Raw genomic sequence first — 22,480 nt, 5'->3', positions numbered from 1 at the left:
TCAGCAGACAGCATTATGTGACTTTGCTATAACAAAAAACACACACACACATGCTCAGTTGTTTTAGTGATATTTTAAAAGTATTTTAATATTTTCACTTGTTTTAGTGATAGTTTAAAAGTGTTTGTCATAGTACCGTCACTTGTTTTTGTGATATTTTAAAAGTGTTTGTCATAGTGCCCTCACTTGTTTTTGTGATATTTTAAAAGGCTGGCCGGAAAATAATAATAACTACAAACTGACCAACTTTCCCTATAAACCTAGCACACGTGCTTTATTTATGGATTTTTATATATGTACACCTGAATCTTCGCTGTTTAAGATGCTAGTACCCCAAACGTTGTATTAGGATTTTGTGCAGTTCTTGCGATCCCTATTATGAACCACTATTGTGGTTCACGATTTTTATAACGTAATCATTAGCGAATATTGAATATTCTGTGGTAAGTGTGGAGTATGATCACGAAAACGGAATTTTAAAACACGAATAAACCGTTTCTTCAATTTTATACTATAGTACCGAAAATAGGAGTATTTATTCCAGTTTTCCCTCGAAATTGCTTGTTTCATGAGAAGCTTTGAAAATGGAATTCCTCTGGACATAAATAGTTTGTTTCTAAGAATATATGGTATTTAATTCAATATTTTCTATGTTTGTAAAATGTTCATAAGTTTGCACGAGTCCATAAATGGTTTTCATGTATATAATATAATATTAAAGTATTTGTTTTAATTTGATGTGGGTTATGCTGAGTTCTCTGGTTTAATAAACACAAACTAAAAAATATAGGTGATACTAATATGTTTCCTGAAAATTATGTGGAAAAATGTCAAAAGAAATTACATTTATGTATATTTGTGTGTTTATTTGTTTTGGTGGAAATTTACACAACGAGCTATCTGTTCTCTGTACACCACAGAAAATCGAACTTTGTATTTCAGTGTTAAACTTACAACTGACCCATCGGAAACTTTTTACCTTAACTACCGTGTTTCTTAAGACAATTACTTGTAGTTATTAGGGTTAATCATCGCATTCCTTGAACAGTTTTATCTGAGAAAGTTTCTATGGATTTGTAAATGCGCTCACTCTTATTCAGGTCTGCCATTCCAGAGATGTTTGTTAATGTTGAAAGCTAGATTTTACAATCTTTTTTTTTTTTTCTCGTCTCCCACTATAATTGCAACCTGTAATATAAAACAGTATCAGCCGAGATTTACTTCCTTGGAAGGAGAAGTTACATCAGGTTATCCTCCAATCATAAAGACATATAAAGCTCCATTCGTGGGTTAATCCGACCTGATTAGAGTCGATATGTCACTTGGAATTGGGCCGGTCGTGGCCTACTAGTTGATATGCTTGAGAATGGGTACGACGATCCATGGTTCGCGTGTCGTTGCTATAAAATCGCACACCACATTTTTGGAGAGTTGGTTGTTACAAAACTGTCCGCCAAGTCTTTGATTAATTGTTTGTTTCTTTGGAAATTCGCGCAAAGCTACACGAGAACTATCTGCGCTTCTTAATTAAACAATCCCAAGTGTTGGCGATAAGCGCTGTTAACTAGAACTGTTTTCTCTATAGTCTATAAGGGACGGTTAGCGCAAACCGTACGAGACTTTGAATGAAACAAAGAAAGTTTAGCTGTAATTACATACATACCTCTTTTTTTGTTGTTGTTTAGGCCCAGGCGTGGCCAGGTGGTTAGGGCGCTCGACTAGCTAGTTGAGAGTCGCGGGTTCGAATCCTCGTCACACCAAACATGCTCGCCCTTTCAGCCGTGGATTCGTTATAATGTTACGGTCAATTCCACTATTCTTTGGTAAAAGAGTAGCTCAAGAGTTGGCGGTGGGTAGTGATGACTAGCTGCCTTTCCCTCTAGTCTTACACTGCAAAATTAGGGACGGCTAGCACAGGTAGCCCTCGAGTAGCTTTGCGCGAAATTCCAAAAACAAACAAACAAATGTGTAGTACTGTCATCTAAATTTAGCTATTTTTTAAAGTAGGTACTGTAATCTGTGTGTGACCCTATATGTCGTAGTAAATGCTTTGTCTGCAAATATTGGTTTTCACTGCCTGGACTGTGAAGGGAAAAAATCATCTGTACTAAAAATCGACAGTTTCGGCCAATACATTTAAGACAACAGATTTTGAGTTTTACATGCTGTTTGGAATAGCTCAATAGACTTGACAAAGTCCATCCTTAATAATAACGTTATGGTTAAAACATGTGCCCAGCAAGTAAGTCGAGGGTTCGAATCCCGTATGACATAAATTCTTAAGAAAACTAGTCCTCTGTAAGCTCGATATCTAATTTGTTACAATGTACGGCCTAGCATCTTGTCACTGGCTACCGTGTACAGTCATGAATGTTTGGGCTTCATGCAGTGTAAGGCCTAGCATCTTGCCACTAGTTACACTATACAGTAACATCTTGTCACAAAAATAAACTGTTTTCAGAAGGAAAAACAAAGCATTGGCGATCCATACATTATATACTTCAATAAAGACACTGACGTAAGAAGCAAAACAATCCGATCTCATAAAACGTATTTTTGCTGTTCATATTGCTATAAAACAGCAACAGTTTTTAATGGTTAAGCTTTGTTTTCAACCAAAAAAAAACACCTAGAAACAGTAAAATTACTCAGAGCAGAAAAGAAATACAATATGAAGTCGATGAAGTATGACTATATGAGTATGTTTATTTATATGTGGTATATGTTGGTTCAGGTGTTTGGACGAAATATTTTTCAACCACCCACACAAGCATGAAGCTACACATGTGATTATTACACGGATGTCATGCGATGCAACGCTATCTGAGCGTTAAACACAACTCTTACATTTGTTGTTTGAATGTGAATGTTAAGATCACAGATTCATAACAACAAACAATACCGGACCCAAAATACAAATGGCTTATCAAATTCAAACGTTTTACTGTTGTGCAGTTATGTGAGTGCCGTTGTGCTACTGTAAAAATTGTAGCCGTGTGCAACACGTATTACATTCAGGCCATTCTAAAACTCTTGTTTCAAGGTCAAATCCTGTAACAATTCAGAGCTGAATGAACGTATGCTTATACAGACTTTCGTGGAGGAAGATTACGTTACGCGTGCATGACGTGTTGCTATTTGCTTAGTTCCTGTAATACTAAAGTGAATTAGCTGCTTCAGTACATGATGTCTGAACTACCAAATCAAACAGTGCAGCTAGATACACGTGTTAAATGGTTTATACGTTGCATCGTTATCTTAATAAATACGAATGTTTCATTGACCAATATATGTGTTGCTAGGGTTAAGAGAAGAGTTTTGATTTCTGTATTTTACCATCATATTTAGTTCTAGATAGCCACACAAATAGCCCCTCCAGTGGCACAGTTCACGGACTTCAAAAGCTAGAAACCTGTGAAACTTACCTTGAAAATTAATTAAAATTTTCAATTAATGTTTCACCTGCAGGAAGTCGCCTGAATAAAAGGTTTAATGACATTAGTGTTTAAAAATGATATAACAATTACTTGTTTTTGAATTTCGTGCAAAGATACACCAAAGTTATCTCCCTAGTTTATCAGTGTAAGACTAGAAAGAAGGCAGCTAGCTAGCTAGTCCTCATCACACTAACAACTTGGCCATATCGGCCCTGATATAACAAAATCGTGTCAAGTTTCTTTATAGTCTCAGAAATGCTAACTTTAATACACAATGCAAATGACAAAGACACCAAATTTATTGTTTGTAGAAAGACTTGTTTTATCATAGGTAACACAATAATTCTTTTTTTTTTTACGTTTCTAAACCTATTGATAAATTATTTAAAATATGGCCTATCGAAGTTTCTGCAGTAATAGAACTTTCTAGAAGTGTTACTTAAATCGAATAAAACTTTCTGGATATTTAATTATTTTAGTAATAATTTATTTATCCATGTGTATGTCAACCTCTGGTGGCGGTAAAGCTTTCCATGAGAGTGAATTAGTGGAATACGTGTTAATAGATCTGTGATTTTAAACTTAAGCTAAGATTATGTTTCTGACTTCAAGTTACAGTCTACGCTTCGAATGTGTATCGCTTCCACTTCTTTATGTATATGTTTTTGGTGACTTTGTAATGAAGGCACAAAGCTGCACAAGGGGCTATCTGTGCTCTGGCCACTACAGGTATCGAAAACCGGTTTTTAGCTTTTGAAGTCCGTGAACAAACTGCTGTGCCACTGGAGGGGTATTTGTATGGACTATCTAGAACTGAACCATCTAACAAGGTTAGATTTTTCAACAAGGACATGACACTTTGCATTTCATATTTAAAACTTCAAATTACAAAATGGAAATGAAACTCTCAGGGATTATATACCAATCTTCATGTTGTGTGAAATGTGACTTTTACCCCTTCTCATTTTGACTGTTTAAAGGCCATATTCATTCATTTCTCGTTTCCTGCTCTGTTAAACATTGTTCGATATTTCAGAGCTTAAATGTAACAAACAGTCAATACCGAAGATAAAAGAATGTTGCACTTTTTTCCGTAAACTAAGCTTGCTTATAGATAATTTAACTCGAAGTTTCTAATACGAAAGACTTTGTCGTAAGAAGTTCATCTCTGGAGTGCACAACTTTATTTGTCATTTAGTCAACCTAGTACTAGAAGAGACAGTTCCTAGCGCCCGTTTCAATGGTCAAAAGGCACAAACGTCTACAGGTGCTCAGAGACATGAATACTCATTTCGTTCACCAGTTGCTTATACTATGTCCTAACTGAGCGGATATGTTATGAATACAGACCTTTTGCCGCCTTTTCAGACGGATATCCTTATTTATTAAGTTGCGTTACCTGGGAACCCGGGAGAATGAACACTTACCTTCATGTTCGTGGATTCTCATCTATTACAGACGCCACATTTTAGTTCCAACGGCTATGGTAAAACTTGTTACAGGTTGCTTTCCATGTGGTCCTGGTGCCCCACGTTGATCCATATTCCCTTGTTTTTCTATACCGTTAGGTACATGGGTTATGCCCATTTTGTAAAATTTAAATCCTCTTTCTGAACACATTGTCTTTATCATCTGAGTAGGTTAATATTTAACATCCAAACGGACCGTAGTATGCACTTCCAAAAAAGCGATCTCTTTCGATGGTATCACATTAGCTATGAACTCAAAAAAATATCAGTAGTTCTGGGCCAGGCATGGCCAGGTGGATAAGGCACTCGACTCGTAATCCGAGGGTCGCAGGTTCGAATCACCTTCACACCAAACATGCTCGCCCTTTCTGCCGTGGAGGCGTTATAAAGTTAGGGTCAATCCTACTATTCATTGATAAAAAAATAGCCCAAAAGTTGGCGGTGGGTTGTGATGACTAGCTGCCTTCCCTCTAGTCTTACACGTTTAAATTAAGGACGGCTAGCGCAGATAGCCCTCGTGTAGCCTTGCGCGAAATTCAAAAACAAACTAAACCAATCAGTAGTTCTGACACATACCGTTCCACAAAGCCAAAATGGCTTGTTATCAGTTGTCGTTGACACGTAGTTTGTTTATTTATAATCAGTATCATTTTAACCTTCTGTAGTGCAAATATTTAAAGCACGAATTAGAAACCTTTCCTTGAAGCTGCACATATAAGTAGATAAATCTGTAAAGAATCCATTAACATATTCCTTCGTGTTTTAAATATTATAAAATATGGCCCGGTTGCCACATATTAGTAGACTGTTCTTATTAAGCAGAAAATTACATATAGCGCCATCTGTGCTCTGCTCACCAAGGGCATTGTAACCTGATTTCTAGCACTTAAATCCGCAGACAAAACGTTATGACACTGAAGGAATGCCCCACGTTCTAATTAAGTGATAAAAAAATAAATTTCTAATATTTCATGGATTGTAATAACGATATTGGTATTATTTTCACAACGACACGAAGCAAGCTTCTCAATATTTCTTAGTGTATTAAACAATAATCGATTAATAATATTAACGTACATTAAAGGATCGCAAAAAATAAACGACCGACTTCGTGAGGAAGGACACTGTAGTAAACTTTAACAATAATTAGGTTGTAAACAAACATAAACACTGTTTCAGGACAACACAATGTGTTCCCCAAACACAAACGCGTGTTAACTGTAGCACAATTAACTGTTTTAGCAATGTAACAGCTTTAGTATAACATAAATGTCTACGGTTGTCGATTCAATGATTTATTTCTTTAATTAAATAAATTGTTATGTTCTAAAGCCAAAGTTCTATTGCGTGTTAGTATTGTCGGCATTAGCACTGTGCACTAGCCAACATATCTATGTTTCGTTTTCATTACCTACAATGATAATGGCGTTTTTAACTCAAATTTAATAAACAGACTTATTTTACGAAGAACATTTCTTGGAATGACATAGTTTAAGATCAAATAACATTACTTAAAGTATGTTAAGGCCAGCAAAATAAACATAAATTTAATCAAACAAACACTTATTACGATTAGAATGCATTGATTAATCAGTTGGTTAACCAGATTGTTAGCGAGATTTTCGTCCGTGATCCTACTAATACCTCCAGAGATTCGACAAGCTTCGGAGACTAAGGTTTGTCCTAAAACAACATGTTAAACTAATAATGAAAGATAATATGTATTATAATAATAATAACAAATATGTAATAAATATGAAAAGTGATAAAAGTAGAAAATACCTTATAAGTTATATATAGTATAATTATCTAATAAGAATAAATATACAATAAAAGTAAAAAAAAAATGTTCAATCACCATATTTACCAAATAACTACTGATCTTGACAACCAAACTTGCATTTGTTTTCTTGGTCCATAAGTAAGTGTTTACATAAAAAAATGTATAGATATTGTTTTCAGTTCTTATTTACATATATACTATCATTCTAAAGATACTGAGAAGAGAGTCTATCCCACTCAACATATTACAAATGCCAGTAATTATGCAACACTAAATTTATTTCTCTTAACGGATAGTAAACGTTTGGGTAAAATAAACAAAAATAAATAAAAAACAGTAAACATTGAAATTCATTAATACAAATTAATCGTTTCTGATTTTTATACACAATTACCCATATATATGTGTATATATCGTGAAAATACTGGTTTAGTCATATGTATCAATTACCAAATAAAACAGTCGGCATATTAAAATTTCAAAATGAAATTTTGGAGAACGTCTAAGAGAAATTATTCCTCGTAATCTTATTAGCACGTAGGCTTAACTAGCAGTTATATTGTTTTAACACAAATTTTAATAAAAGAGTCAGTGTTAACCTACGTAAAGACGAGCTCAGTATACATGATTTATGTCTTTTTCCTTTTCCTGGGTGTGTTTAATCAGATATTTTAACACATAACATGCAGGAAAACCCTATTGGTGTATTTTAACATAGAGACACTGAAACAAAAAAGCTTTGGTCTACGAAAAAATATCTCACGAAGCAAGAGAGGGAACACAGAAAAACACACAATAACCAATTATAATTGATAGCTTTGAAATAGGACAACAAATATCTCACCACGATCAAATATTTTAATATATAACACGCATGAAAAGCCCTGCTAAGTTTATTTAAAATAGACTTTGGTTCATGAAAAAAAAAATCTCACGACGCTAGAGATACAACATCGAAACCCACACGATAATCAATTACAATCGATAACTTAGAAACAGGACAACAACAAAAATCACGACCAATAAACTGTGCAATTCAGACACAATAGAACAAAACACACACCTTGAACAACTAAAGTATACAGCTTAGAGACAGGACGACGAAACACAAACCACGACCAATTAAATTACACAGTTTAGTAAAAGATAGAACAGAACAAATCATACAATGACCAACTGAAAGCTATCGTTTACAGATAGGACAACATAACCCACAATGATCAACTAAAAACTGTCGTTTACAGATAAGACAACACAGCCCACACGATGACCAATTAAAACCTATCGTTTATAGCTCAGACAACACAACCCACACGATCACCAACAAAAAACTATCGTTTATAACTAGGACAACACAATCCACACGATCACCAACTAAAAACTATCGTTTATAGATAGGACAACGCAACCCACACGGTAATGTTAAATTCAAGCTAATGACGTCAAGGTGATAATTATGTTATCCAAAATATGCTACTGCGCATATTTTACTTCGCCATTTTGTAAAGCTAAATTCCCTCCTTGCCCCAAAATCAAAACTTTAAATTTCAGTAATACTCATTCGATGTTGATTTGTTATCATTACAAACTTGTTACTATACAATACTTACAATACAATACTTTATTGAATTTACTGGAATTTTACTTGTTCTGTGTTTTACGCGAACAAGCTCTGTTACTAAATACTTCTTCGCCCTCTGTGGGTGAAAAGAGCTGAAAAATTAATATATTTTATTTAAAAAAATATGAAGCTATCCTGTAATAATTTTGTTGACATTTCGTGACGTGATGAATCCCTATAATATTAATACTAATTGTACAATTGAATTCATGACTATAATAAAATGTTATCACAACAAAGATGAAGAGATGAAATAAAATGATATGGTCCAGTTCTGTTCCCTCTCAGATCTGGAATCAGAGTGTTTCCCGGCAATCCCGATGTCCACGGCTACTGGACAAACAGAATTTTCCAGTGTCACCACAATCAAACAAGAACCTCTCTCTCCACCACCGAGGACTCCCAGTCCAGTGTCTTCCCTCATGACCTCGGTCACTGACTTGCTGACCACAGCTACTTTATCATCAGTAACGTACACTTCTACCTCAAGTTCAAGTCAACAAAGTGTGTTGAGACAGCCAGCCATGGTGTTGCCAGCTCGGTCAAAATCAACAGCTGACAACCCTAATGATTACCACTTAGTAATTCCTAAACTCAACATTAAGCTCGGATCTGCAGCCATCAGTGAGTCATTTTTATTTCATTTTACAGATTTTACTTAATGAAATATAAATATTCATTAATTTAATTACTTTAGTGAGTAGCTCTCCATTCAGAAATGTTCTGTAAAGACAAAGCTGTTTAACATCACATGTATGAATTAATCATTAGTACGTCTTATGGATCTCTCCGTCAGGCAGCTCTAATATCACATATTTATAAAGCTAACAAAAGGGGTTCGATCCCACCATTGATAGTCTATTGTGGATTTCTACCAAAAGAAATTAACAATCGCCTAAGATATGAGGATCATAATGCAATTCCAGTCTTCGTGACGCTTGTAAAGACCAGGTGGAAGTATTTCGCCAATAAACATGATTAATACGATACAGCAATTCCTTTATAGAAATTAAGTCAGCTAAAGAAACATGCCTAGATAATGTTATTGAGTGGTAAGTGTTAAAATAGCTAAAAGCACAAGTTCTAACTATTTCGATTGTAAATGTGTTTGTTCTGGCGTCATTTACTATCAAAATAAAATAGCTAAAATACACGAAGAAAAATTTTTATTTTCAATACCAGTCGTTCTTTATATCGATACAAAACTGTGCATTTGAAGCATGCATGTACATAAACATAGAAATCTGAATTTCATAACATATCGTGATGTAGTATTCTGCACATGAAACAAACATATGGATACAAAACTTCGTTTGATGACATATCGTGATCCAGTATTCTGTACATGAAACACACATATTAATACAGAACTACGTTTGATGACATATCGTTATGCAGTATTCTGCACCTGAGACAAACGTATGGAAAAAGAACTACGATCGATGACACCTCATGATGCAGTATTCTGCACATGAACCAAACGTTTTTATGGATACAGAACTACGCTTGATGACATATCGTTACTCAGTAGTTTGCACATGAAACAAACATTAATACAGAACTACGCTTGATGACATGTCGTGACGCAGTATTCTGCACCTGAAACAAACATATGAATACAGAACCACGTTCGATGACATATCGTGACGCTATTTTCTGTACATGAAACACACATACTACGTTTAATGACATATCGTGATGCAGTATTCTGCACATGAAGCACACATTTTTATGGATACACAACTACGCTTTATGACATATCGTGACGCATTATTCTGCACCTGAAACAAACATATAAAGACAGAACTACGTTTGAAGAATATCGTGATGCAGTATTCTGTACATGAAACAAACATTTTAATACAGAACTACCTTTGATGACATATCGTGATGCAGTATTCTGCACATGAACACACACTTTTATGGATACAGAACTACGCTTGATGACATATCGTGACGCAGTATTCTCCACATGAAGCAAACATATGGATACAGAACTACGTTTGAAGACATATCGTGATGTAGTATTCTGTACATGAAACAAACATTTTAATACAGAACTACCTTTGATGACATATCGTGATGCAGTATTCTGCACATGAACACACACTTTTATGGATACAGAACTACGCTTGATGACATATTTTATGGATACAGAACTACGCTTGATGACATATCGTTACTCAGTATTTTGCACATGAAACAAACATTAATACAGAACTACGTTTGATGACATATCGTGATGCAGTATCTGCACTTGAGACAACACATAACATTGATAAATAACTACGTTTGATGACATGTAATGATGCAGTATTCTGCACCTGAAACAAACATATGGATAAGAAACTACGTTTAATGACTAGTCATGATGCAGTATTCTGTACATGAAACAAACATTAACACAAAACTACGTTTCATGACATGTCGTGACGCAGTATTCTGCACCTGAAACAAACATATTGATAAAGAACTACGTTTGAAGACATATCTTGATGCAGTATTCTGCACATGAAACAAACATATGAATACAGAACTAAGTTTGATGACATATCGTGACGCATTATACTGTACCTGAAACAAACATATAAAGACAGAACTACGTTTAAAGAATATCGTGATGCAGTATTCTGTACCTGAAACAAACATATAAAGACAGAACTACGTTTAAAGAATATCGTGATGCAGTATTCTGTACATGAAACAAACATTTTAATACAGAACTACCTTTGATGACATATCGTGATGCAGTATTCTGTACATGAAACAAACATTTTAATACAGAACTACCTTTGATGACATATCGTGATGCAGTATTCTGCACATGAAGCACACACTTTTATGGATACAGAACTACGTTTGAAGACATATCTTGATGCAGTATTCTGCACATGAAACAAACATATGAATACAGAACTACGTTTGATGACATATCGTGACGCATTATTCTGTACCTGAAACAAACATATAAAGACAGAACTACGTTTAAAAAATATCGTGATGCAGTATTCTGTACCTGAAACAAACATATAAAGACAGAACTACGTTTAAAGAATATCGTGATGCAGTATTCTGTACATGAAACAAACATTTTAATACAGAACTACCTTTGATGACATATCGTGATGCAGTATTCTGCACATGAAGCACACACTTTTATGGATACAGAACTACGCTTGGTGACATATCGTGACGCAGTATTCTCCACCTGAAGCAAACATATGGATACAGAACTACGTTTGAAGACATATCGTGATGTGGTATTCTGTACATGAAACAAACATATTGATGAAGAACTACGTTTGATGACATATCGTGACGCATTATTTTGCATCTGAAACAAACATAAATACAGAACTATGTTTGATGACATATACATGAAACAAACATTAATACAAAACTACGTTTGATGACATATCGTAATGCAGTATTTTGCACCTGAGACAAACATATGGATAAAAAACTACGTTTGATGACATATCGTTACTCAGTATTCTGCACATGAAACAAACATTAATACAGAAGTACGCTTGATGACATGTCGTGCCGCAGTATTCTGCACCTGAAACAAACATATGGATGCAGAACCACGTTCGATGACATATCGTGACGCAGTATTCTGTACATGAAACACACATACTACGTTTCATGACATATCGTGATGCAGTATTCTGCACATGAAGCACACATTTTTATGGATACAGAACTATGCTTGATGACATATCGTGACGCAGTATTCTGCACCTGAAGCAAACATATGGATACAGAACTACGTTTGAAGACATATCGTGATGTAGTATTATCTACATGAAACAAACATTAATACAGAACTACGTTTGATGATATATCGTGATGCAGTATTCTGCACCTGAGACAAACATACGGATAAAGAACTACGTTTGATGACATGTCATGATGCAGTATTCTGCACATGAAGCCCACATTTTTATCGATACAGAACTACGCTTGATGACATATTGTGACGCATTATTTTGCACCTGAAACAAAGATATAAATACAGAACTACGTTTGATGACATATAGTTATGCAGTATTCTGCACCTGAAACAAACATATGGATAAAGAACTACGTTTGATGACATGTCATGATGCAGCATTCTGCACATCAAACAAACATTAATACAGAACTACGTTTGATGACATGTCGTGATGCACTATCTGCACTTGAGACAACACATAACATTGATAAATAACTACGTTTGATGACATGTAATGATGCAGTATTCTGTACTTGAAACAATCATATGGATAAAGAACTACGTTTGATGACATGTCATGAATCAGTATTTTGCACATGAAACAAACATATGGATAAAGAACTACGTTTGATGACATGTCATGATGCAGTATTCTGCACATGAAACAAACATTTTTATGGATACAGAACTACGTTTGATGACATGTCATGATGCAGTATTCTGTACATGAAACAAATATTAATACAGAAGTACGTTTGATGACATATCGTGATGCAGTATTCTGCATTTGAGACAAACATTGATAAATAACTACGTTTGATGACATGTCATGATGCAGTATTTCGTACATGAAACAAACATTAATACAGAACTACGTTTGATGACATGTCATGATGCAGTATTCTGCACATGAAACAAACATTTTTTATGGATACAGAACTACGCTTGATGACATATCGTGACTCAGTATTCCGCCCCTGAAACAAACATATGGATACAGAGCTACGTTTGATGACATGTCATGATGCAGTATTCTGCACATGAAACAAACATTAATACAGAACTACGTTTGATGACATATCGTGATGCAGTATTCTGCACTTGAGACAAACATATGGATACAGAACTACGTTTGATGACATGTCATGATGCAGTATTCCGTACATGAAACAAACATTGATACAGAACTACGTTGGATGACATATCGTGATGCAATATTTTGCACATGAACCTGAATATATCAACCTCTCACGCAGTGAATAACGTTTACTTATAAGGAGTACTACTGGGTTTCCACTACATTTGTACATGAAAAACGCTTTCTGTACCTTCTGTCATGATCGTAGATTCGGGTCACATTCGATTTTGAACGTTATAATATTAATCCTTCCTATTGTAAAGATCTCTAACAAAATTATTTTCAACTTACTAACCTTCAGAAAATATATCCTTACTTTAAATTATTGGAATTTATTTTCCTTCCTTAGTATCTTACAGTATCTCTTTAACGGTGTATTTGCTTGAAAGTTGACTAAATCCATTAAACATCAGAATAACCTCGACAACACTGTTGAAATCTGTAAAGCATTCAGTTAATAAAACAGTAAATAATAACATACTGTTTTATACGTAAAAAACTTTGTATGATATTTTCCTCAACCAATATATATATGTATATATAGCATAATATTTCATGTTGAAAGCTCCTGTTCCCTAGTAGAACACTACCAGTTCTTTTCAAGGTTTTTTTTTTATTAGAAAACTAAGAATAATAATAATGCGAGAAAGTCACCCATGAAGCGCATTTGGAAGGTTCTAATCAAAACCTTCAGTCCACTTTCGAAAGAAACAATTCTAATGTTGTGGTTACTTTGTTAGAAAGCTGACCTTGAAAGCTGTATATCATGTTACGTATTTAGCAAACAATTTTGATTTTGATTTCCTCCAACTGTAATGATAACAGAGGTTAATATAATCCATTAAAATCTTTAAAAATAATAAGATATATAATATCATTTTGTGTTATTTTATATTGATTTCTGATAGCAGAGGATATTCAAAGCCTTATTTTCCTATCTTCATTTATAATCCATTTCTATACCTTTCTGTTTATTTTTGGTGAGAAACTACAGTTTTTATACGTTTCTATTTATTTCTAGTAGGAAACTATTATTTTTATACCTTTCTGTTTATTTCTTGTGTAAAAGTACAGTTTTTATACGTTCTATTTATTTATAATAGGAAACTACCATTTCTATACCTTTGAGTTTATTTCTGGTAGGAAACTATAGTTTTTATACCTTTGAGTTTATTTCTGGTAGGAAACTATAGTTTTTATACCTTTGAGTTTATTTCTGGTAGGAAACTATAGTTTCTATACATTTATGTTCATTTCTAGTAGGAAACTACAATTTCTATACCTTTGAGTTTATTTGTGGTAGGAAATTATAGTTTTTATACGTTTATGTTTATTTCTGAGAAGAAACATCCATTTCTTTTCTTTTCTGTTTATTTCTGGTGGAAAATTATCATTTGTTTCCAGTAGATGATTAGCTGTGTGTTATATGTTTTTTCTTATATTTTAGCTCAAAGATTTTCCTTACCACCGACGCCACCATCGTGTAACAGCAGCGATTCTGAAGGCAGTGTTTCGCCTGTTCATAATCTTACCATGCCTACATCTCCTCAAACATTCACGCTAGGTGGCGTCACTTGCTCCACTAGGAAAAATCCATTTAATCCTAAACTGCTACTGCCATCTGGAATTGGAAGGAATTTAAATAACTCCCCTTTAATTAGTTATCAACCGGTAAGCTTGTATTTGTTAACTATTGATGTAAAACATTCTTCCAGCCGTTTGCAGTTTACTGTAAACCCTAATATTTGATATGAACAAACTATATTCTTGGCTCGATTCAAGATACGTACGCGATGCTTTGGAAGTGGGAACATTTTAACAGCACTTTTACACTTTACATCTCAAAAGAATTGTGTGAATAAGGAATACAAATGCTCATATAGTGAGAACACTACAGCCAGAAAATTCGTGTGAATTTTTTTCTATATCTTTGTAGATGTGTTATATTAAAGCATTATATTAGCATTTTTATTTAATAAGCTGTATTCCTTCCAGTGGCTCAGTGGTAAGTCTGAAGGCTTACAACGATTTGATACCCTAAGTGGACACAGCACAGTTCGTGTAGTTTTATATTTAACAAGAAACAAACAAACAAATCTTAAGTTGTTCTTTTTTTATTAGGTTTAAAAATGTTTTCTAGTCTTAGATATTGTAAATAAAAAACGAAATTTGGAGAAGTGTAAATATTAGTCATTCCGTTCGTCACCTCTCTAAAAATAAATACGTTAATCTTTCATTTGATGTGTTTCTGTTTCACGTGTTTAGAAAGGAGCAACAGGAGTGTTACATCTTACAGAGGAGGAAAAGCGCACTCTATTGGCAGAGGGTTATCCAATTCCTCAGCGATTGCCTTTAACAAAAGCAGAGGAGAGGTCGTTAAAAAAAATCAGACGGAAAATAAAGAATAAGGTAATAGATATGACGTCACAGATGAGGGACGTTCTTAAAATATTTTTGAAGTATAAAAAACAAAACATTTAAACACTCTATAACAATTATTTCTTTTAAAATTTCATCTCTTCTTTAATAAAGAAATATAAAAGTATACCTCAGAAAGAACTACATCACAATATGTGTTGTATATGTTAATATATATATATATATATTGTATATTTATAAACAACAATTTTGATATCAGAAATGAACATTAAATGATTTTCCAAACAAATTTCTTACAGTATTATATGCTCTATTGGTTACAGTATTATATGCTCTATTGTTTTTTTATTCTTGTCAATCATACTGGGCCCGGCATGGCCAGGTGGGTTGAGGCGTTCGACTCGTAATCCCAGAGTCGCGGGTTCGAATTCCCTTCACACCAAACATGCTCGTCCTTTCAGCCGTGGGGGCGTTATAATGGGACTGGTAAATCCCACTATTTGTTAGTAAAAGAGTAGCCCAAAGGTTGGCGGTGGATGGTGCTGACTACCCTCTTGTCTTACACTGCTAAATTAGGGACGGTTAACGCAGATAGCCCTCGTGTAGCTTTGCGCTAAATTCAAAACAAACCAAACCAATCACATTGTGGCAATTTTAAGACACGTAGTATTAGGGTTTATTCCCAAATATTAGTCGTTTTATTTAAAAACATTCACACTTGTTAACAATGTCTTTAGAGCCATCTTTCAGAAAAATTAAAATATTTCACAGATTATAACTATTTTGTCGAGTTATTTTTTAAACTAAATATCTCACGTTTGACAGTTTCTTTCAGTAACGGTAAGTTTAAGTCATATATATATATACATTCAGAAGCAGTATTTGATTTGATCGAAGTTTAATAATATAGATGTGGAAACAACATCAGGATGAGCATTATTGAACCTATGTGGGTATAATTGTAACAACATTTTAAATGTGTCTTTGTTTCTATATTATCAACTTCATTTGTACCTAAGAGAACAGGGCAATTTTTGAACAAACAATTCGTATTGCAATTAGAAAATTATATATTTGGTTAACAGATATCAGCTCAAGAAAGTAGAAGAAAGAAGAAAGAATACGTGGACGCGTTAGAAAAAAGGTAGAAAATTCAATTCACTCTTGCATTATGTTTCTAGTAGCACTGATAAAGAACTGCAGCTTATATCACACGGTCTTTCCTGTTGAGTTACTTTGGTTTTTATATTCATTATCTTAACAGTTACTTAATGTGATATTTTCTTATTCTATTTAATTTGATTGTCGAGTTTTGATTTATTTTTATTGTTTTGCGAATCTTAGAGTGGAGAAATTAACAAGTGAAAACAGCGATTTCAAGAAAATTATAGATTCTTTGGAAAACAACAACAAGTGAGTCGTTTAAGATGTTCGATATTTTGTGGTTTTAATATAAAGATTATGTTTTGGTTTGCTGCATAAACCTTAATATATATCAGGTAATCCCATAACTAATGTCTGAACATTTAATACAGAAAGTGCATCATCATTTCTGTTTTTGTAGAAGGCTTTAATGACTAAAATATGTAGTAGAACGTGTATAAAAATGTTCAGACAAATAAAAGGAACTAACCCAACTCCACGTTTTCAGATCATTAATTAAATAAACCTTTATGAAGATGGATGTGTCTGAGGAGCACATTAAACATATAATGCTTCATGAGTTTGAAAAAGACAGAAACTACACAAAACATTTAAGGTGTTTATGGTGCAGAGTCTCTCAATGAAAGAAAATGTCGAAGGTGGTTTCAGAAGTTTAGATCAGATGTCTACAGCATAAGTGATGTGTCACATTCAGGTTGTCCTGTTGAGTTTAATGATGACTTACTGTTGGCTGCACTTGATGAAAATTGTGCTGTAACAGTTAAAAACTAGCACAGAAGCTTAATTCAACCCGTTCAAGAGTTTACCGTTATCTGTAACAGCTTGGAAAGATGTTAAAACTTGGAAAATGGATCCCCCATGATTTAACAGAAGTCAGCCTTAGAGCAATAGTGGACATTTGCACTTCTCTGTACTCTCGTGGACGTAACTCACTTTTTTGACAGGTTAGTGACTGGAGATGAAAAATAGATTTTTATAAAAATGTTAAGCGCCGCAGACAATGGCTCAGTGCAGGTAAACTGGCTAAGGCACAGCCCAAAATGGACCTCTACCCCAGGAAAGTCTTGTTATGCGTTTGGTTGGATATTGTTAGTGTGATCCACTTTGAGTTGCTGCCACTCAATGTAACGATTATATCAGACTTCTACTGTCAACAGTTAGAGTGCTTGAATGTTGTACTGAAAGAAAAGAGGCCTACTTTGATCAATCGTAAAGGTGTTGTGTTACACCAGGATAATGCACGACCCCATACAGCAAGAATCACATATGTAAAGATTGAAGAACTAGACTGGGAAAAATTTCTACATCTTCCTTATTTTCCAGACCTGCCACATGTGATTATCATCTATTCTGAAGTTTGGAGAACTGTCTTGATGGAAAAGAGCTTGGAACACATGAAGATGTCATAACTACCCTCTTTACATTCTTTTCTTACAAACCCCAAGAATTTTATAGGAATTGCATTCAGAAGTTTGTGAATCATTGACAGGAAGTAATTAGTAATAATGAAACATACATTATTGATTAAATAACATTAAAAGCATTTAAAATCCTTTCTGTTTTTCTGAACTTAAAATCGTACATTACTTAAGGAATGACCTGATATATGTATATTGAATTTCACAATTAAATGAAAATATTTTACAAACACTTTCAAGTTAGGAAAAGTGAAATCAACCTTATTTTCACAGTTAACGAACTGTATATATCTCAAAACGGTTAATTAGAATGAAATTACGACAACATAACGTCGTTGATTAAGCACAGTAAATATCGTTTCAACAAATCCCCTCACGCCATCTTCGGCGCACTTTGTTTGATGTCGTCGTTTTTTCTATTTAATAATACAAATTAATAATACCCATTCCTGATAAAAAAAAAAAATTGACATCAGGGCCATTCCAGGACTTTTTTTTCAAAGGAGAGGGGTTCATATTGAAGTTTCAGAAATAAACCATTTAAGTGAAAGAAAAAATTGACATCAGGGCCATTCCAGGACTTTTTTTTTCAAAGGAGAGGGGTTCATATTGAAGTTTCAGAAATAAACCATTTAAGTGAAAGAAATACCTAATACCTCCCCCCCCTACAATGGCACAGTAGTATATCTGCGGACTTATACTGCTATAAACTGGGTTTCGTGGTGGGCAGAGCACAGATAACCCCTCATGTAGCTTTGTTTATAATAAAACACACAAACAAACAGAAAGAAAAATTTGTTCTCTTATATCTAAATGTTAACAAATGTCTCTAAAATAAACTACAGCACAAAATCATGCGATGTCATTTCACAACAATAAAGTCAATTGATTTACTAAAATCGATGTCATTGTTCATTGTCGTCATTAATATTACACTACCTTGTACGTATTTCTTTATAATTTCAAGGGGGCTCAAATGAACTATCCCCTTGTATACGGTCTTACTTGAGACTTTTTACTGTTTACTGGCTAACGTACAGTTCAGCACACGATGGAATCAGATCCGAATCACTACTTTGTCACTTCTTTGCGGCCCTAAAGGAACAGAATTAGTGACAATTAATGAAGCGATTCGCTAGTTAACATGGTTGAGATTGTATACGTGAACTAGCCAATCTTAATCTTGAACTGATGTATTAACGAAGGGCAACTAGTCTACAGCCCTCACCGCTAACACTTGCTAGGCAGAGCAGTGAGCTATAACCCAATAAATAAATTAACTGTAAAATTTACAATGCACAAACCCTAAAACGCATAGCGGTAAAGAGACAAAAACACTGGACTCATAGGTTCATAATCCAGTACTCTAAACATTGAGCTTCGTTCGACCTTGGTTAGGTGATTAAAGTTTATAAACGGATCATTTTTTTTTAAAGGGACACTTTTTTGTAATTACAGTGATAATTCCTGAAGACCTTTATATGTGTGTGTGTGTATGATTTTCTCATAATTAATTTTAAGATGTGTTAGGTCAGGGTCTAGAATATGCTCATTACCATAGCTTGTTTTATTCTCGACTTTGTTATTTCTAGGTCATTAATTTCTCAGCTACAGAAGCTTAAAGCTCTAGTTGGCGAAGAATGTGCTTCAGGAAGCAGGACAGTAGCCGTTCAAGCATCTGAGTTGGTTAGTGGAAAGTTCTTGTCCAACTTTTGTCTTCTTTCTCGACGTAACTGAGGGCAGATTGTTTTCAAATAATCATCGTAAAGAACGATAAACGGTCTCACTCTATTACCTACGAGTCCACATAATTAATTTCTAACGATTAACAACTACAATTAACCTGTTCTGGAAAATAAAAATGTTGTAAGTTGCGCTTTATAATTGTGTCCTGCTTATAAGCTGCGTTGTTCAGAGAATAAACAATGTTAACTTCCTCTGAGATAGAAGTTACAGTCCGCAAGCCTTACAGATAATTAATTTATATACTGCCATTGAAAGGTACATAACGATGTAATGCTACTTCTTTTTTTTTCACTTCCGGTGAGAGTACACATCGGAAATTAATAATTCTACCTCATTAAAAGAGGGTTCTATATGTCTTGCTTTGTGTATCTCAGAGTTATTCAAGTAATGCTTTACAATTTCAACCTGGCTCTAAATTATAGAAGTGTGACAAATCGAAAGATAATTCAGGTCTTTCAACATTATTTTGGTTTTTTCTGCAAAGTTTGGAGGAACAGACCTGAAAGTGAAAATTTTGTCATTTAAATATCGTATATTTTCTTAGTCTTTGTTTGGTTGTATTTAATACACGACAGGTTATTTACTCCATACACGGTAAACTATTTCATCAGAATAATATTGCGCGTTGTATGTTATAGGGTTCAATTTTTCAGGAACCAGCATGGCCAGATGGTTAGGGCGCTCAACTCGTAACCTGAGGGTCACGGGTTCCAATCCCTGTCACACCAGATATACTCGCCCTTTCAGCTGTGGGGGCGTTATAATGTGATGGTCAATCACACTATTCGTTGACAAAGAGTAGCCCAAGAATTGGCGGTGGGTGGTGATAACTATCTACCTTCCCTCTAGTCTTACACTGCTAAATTATGGATGGCTAGCGCAGATAGCCTTCATGTAGCTCTGTGAGAAATTCCAAACAAACAAACAATCTATTATTTGTTAAAGGATTGAATTACTCTAAGTAATTTTACTGTAGTAGAAGTTACGGGATTTAGTTGATCAGGGTAATATTACCGTGTCATACTTTACACAATTCAACTTGTCAAAATAATGTAACTGTGCTATATGTTACAGAATTCAGTTAATTATAGTAATATTATATGTTATGGGATTCAGTTTGAGTAATATTTATTCGTAAGAAATACTAGTGACTAGAGTTTATTCCAGAAGTTACGAATGGTTATTTTAAATTTGCTTTTTAAATGGTGGAATTCCAACTGAAATGAAAATACTGCGTCAGTTACTAACCTGTTTCATTAAAAAGATTGTTGGTTCTGCAGTAAATCTGATGCCAACTTGTATTTATTATGTGTTTTAATGTGTATAACCTGTTATCACCTAATCTCCTTTTATAAAATGATAATTTGAGACTTGATATACTATTAAATTTAACAAATGAAAACCTGTGTGATGAATTTAAGAAAGCATGTTTTTCTCAGTCACTTCAGAATTGCCCAATGGACACTTCGTTGAACAAGCTGGACTTCATGGATATAAGTGACGGTAAGGTTTATAGCCAATGTAATACTAATATTTATGATCTTAGGAATATTAGTGTAAAAAGATCTTTGTTATAAACTGCTTTTTTATAAATTCAGACATCATAATCATTTAAAGAACTACAAATAAAAAATAATAATGTCGTGAAATATCAAGCTGTGACATTGTTTTTTGGTCCAAACAACTCAACAGTAATTTTTATTTAATCAAACTTGTCTTTTAACCTGGCTATTTATGCTACGAACACTTAATCCAACCTAGAAAATGCGTTGAAATTGACTAAACCCGTCAACTGTCACGTTGGTAAATCTTATCCAAGTTAGATAAGGTGTTGGTAATAGTTAAACACATCTTGTAAGCGAGATAGTCACACGCACACATAAATGTTTACTTAGTCGCTTCTAAAATATATAATCTTATTTTAAAAATCTGCGCCTGCTTTGAAAGCTTTCTTTCCTAGATGCATACAGGTAATAAATTATTAAGTTCGTGAATTAGTAATTTATGTGACTTCAAAAACAAATAAGACTTTCAACTGTAATTAATTAATGTTACATCATTTCATATGTACTTGTTTGTAGTTCAGATACAATTTCAAGCATATGATATTTAATTATGCTAACATTATGTTATGCTTGGTTTAGAATGAAAATAACACTTAAACATTTACGTTTGACATCATGGCTTGTGTAGAGTGAAAAATATCGTTCCAACCAAGAGGCTGTTTTATTTGGTTTTTTTATGTTGCTGTTGTTGTTTGGAATAAATTTACACAATGGGTTACCCCTGCTGTGGTCACCACGGATAGTGAATGTCTTGTGGTTACAGAAGTTCAAGCCAGAGAAGGTTATAAAACAAAACAGACAATTTCTAAAATATTTTTACGTAAGTTGATAATAACGCCATCTAGTTATTTATTTTTACCTGCTTTCACTCCATTTATTAGAAACACTTCTGCATTTGAATTTTCAAATATTTATAATAATACAAATTATTTTAGCGAGCAGTGTAAGGGCACGAAAAACGGGGATAATCTAATTTAGTAATAAGAGCAATAAAGAGTTATTATATATTACAATTGGTTATGACCCCACATTACTCATTCAA

The 22,480-nt window shown here is 34.0% G+C and overlaps 1 protein-coding gene across 4 annotated transcripts in view; it reads left to right on the top strand.

Annotated features, from left to right (window-relative positions):
- The window catches only part of LOC143235979 (cyclic AMP response element-binding protein A-like), a 75,898-nt gene that overhangs the window by 44,448 nt on the left and 8,970 nt on the right, over positions 1–22,480 (top strand). For all 4 annotated transcript variants that reach the window (XM_076474124.1, XM_076474123.1, XM_076474121.1 and 1 more), the window contains exons 3-9: positions 8,599–8,934; positions 14,614–14,837; positions 15,432–15,575; positions 16,631–16,689; positions 16,890–16,958; positions 19,720–19,813; positions 21,313–21,376. In XM_076474124.1, the coding sequence (XP_076330239.1) occupies positions 8,599–8,934; positions 14,614–14,837; positions 15,432–15,575; positions 16,631–16,689; positions 16,890–16,958; positions 19,720–19,813; positions 21,313–21,376 (990 nt within the window). The remainder of the gene's footprint in view (positions 1–8,598; positions 8,935–14,613; positions 14,838–15,431; positions 15,576–16,630; positions 16,690–16,889; positions 16,959–19,719; positions 19,814–21,312; positions 21,377–22,480) is intronic.

The sequence above is a fragment of the Tachypleus tridentatus genome, chromosome 13 (genome assembly GCF_004210375.1).
Source record: "Tachypleus tridentatus isolate NWPU-2018 chromosome 13, ASM421037v1, whole genome shotgun sequence".
Classification (NCBI taxonomy): domain Eukaryota; kingdom Metazoa; phylum Arthropoda; class Merostomata; order Xiphosura; family Limulidae; genus Tachypleus; species Tachypleus tridentatus.
This window is presented reverse-complemented; position numbering and strand designations above follow the sequence as displayed.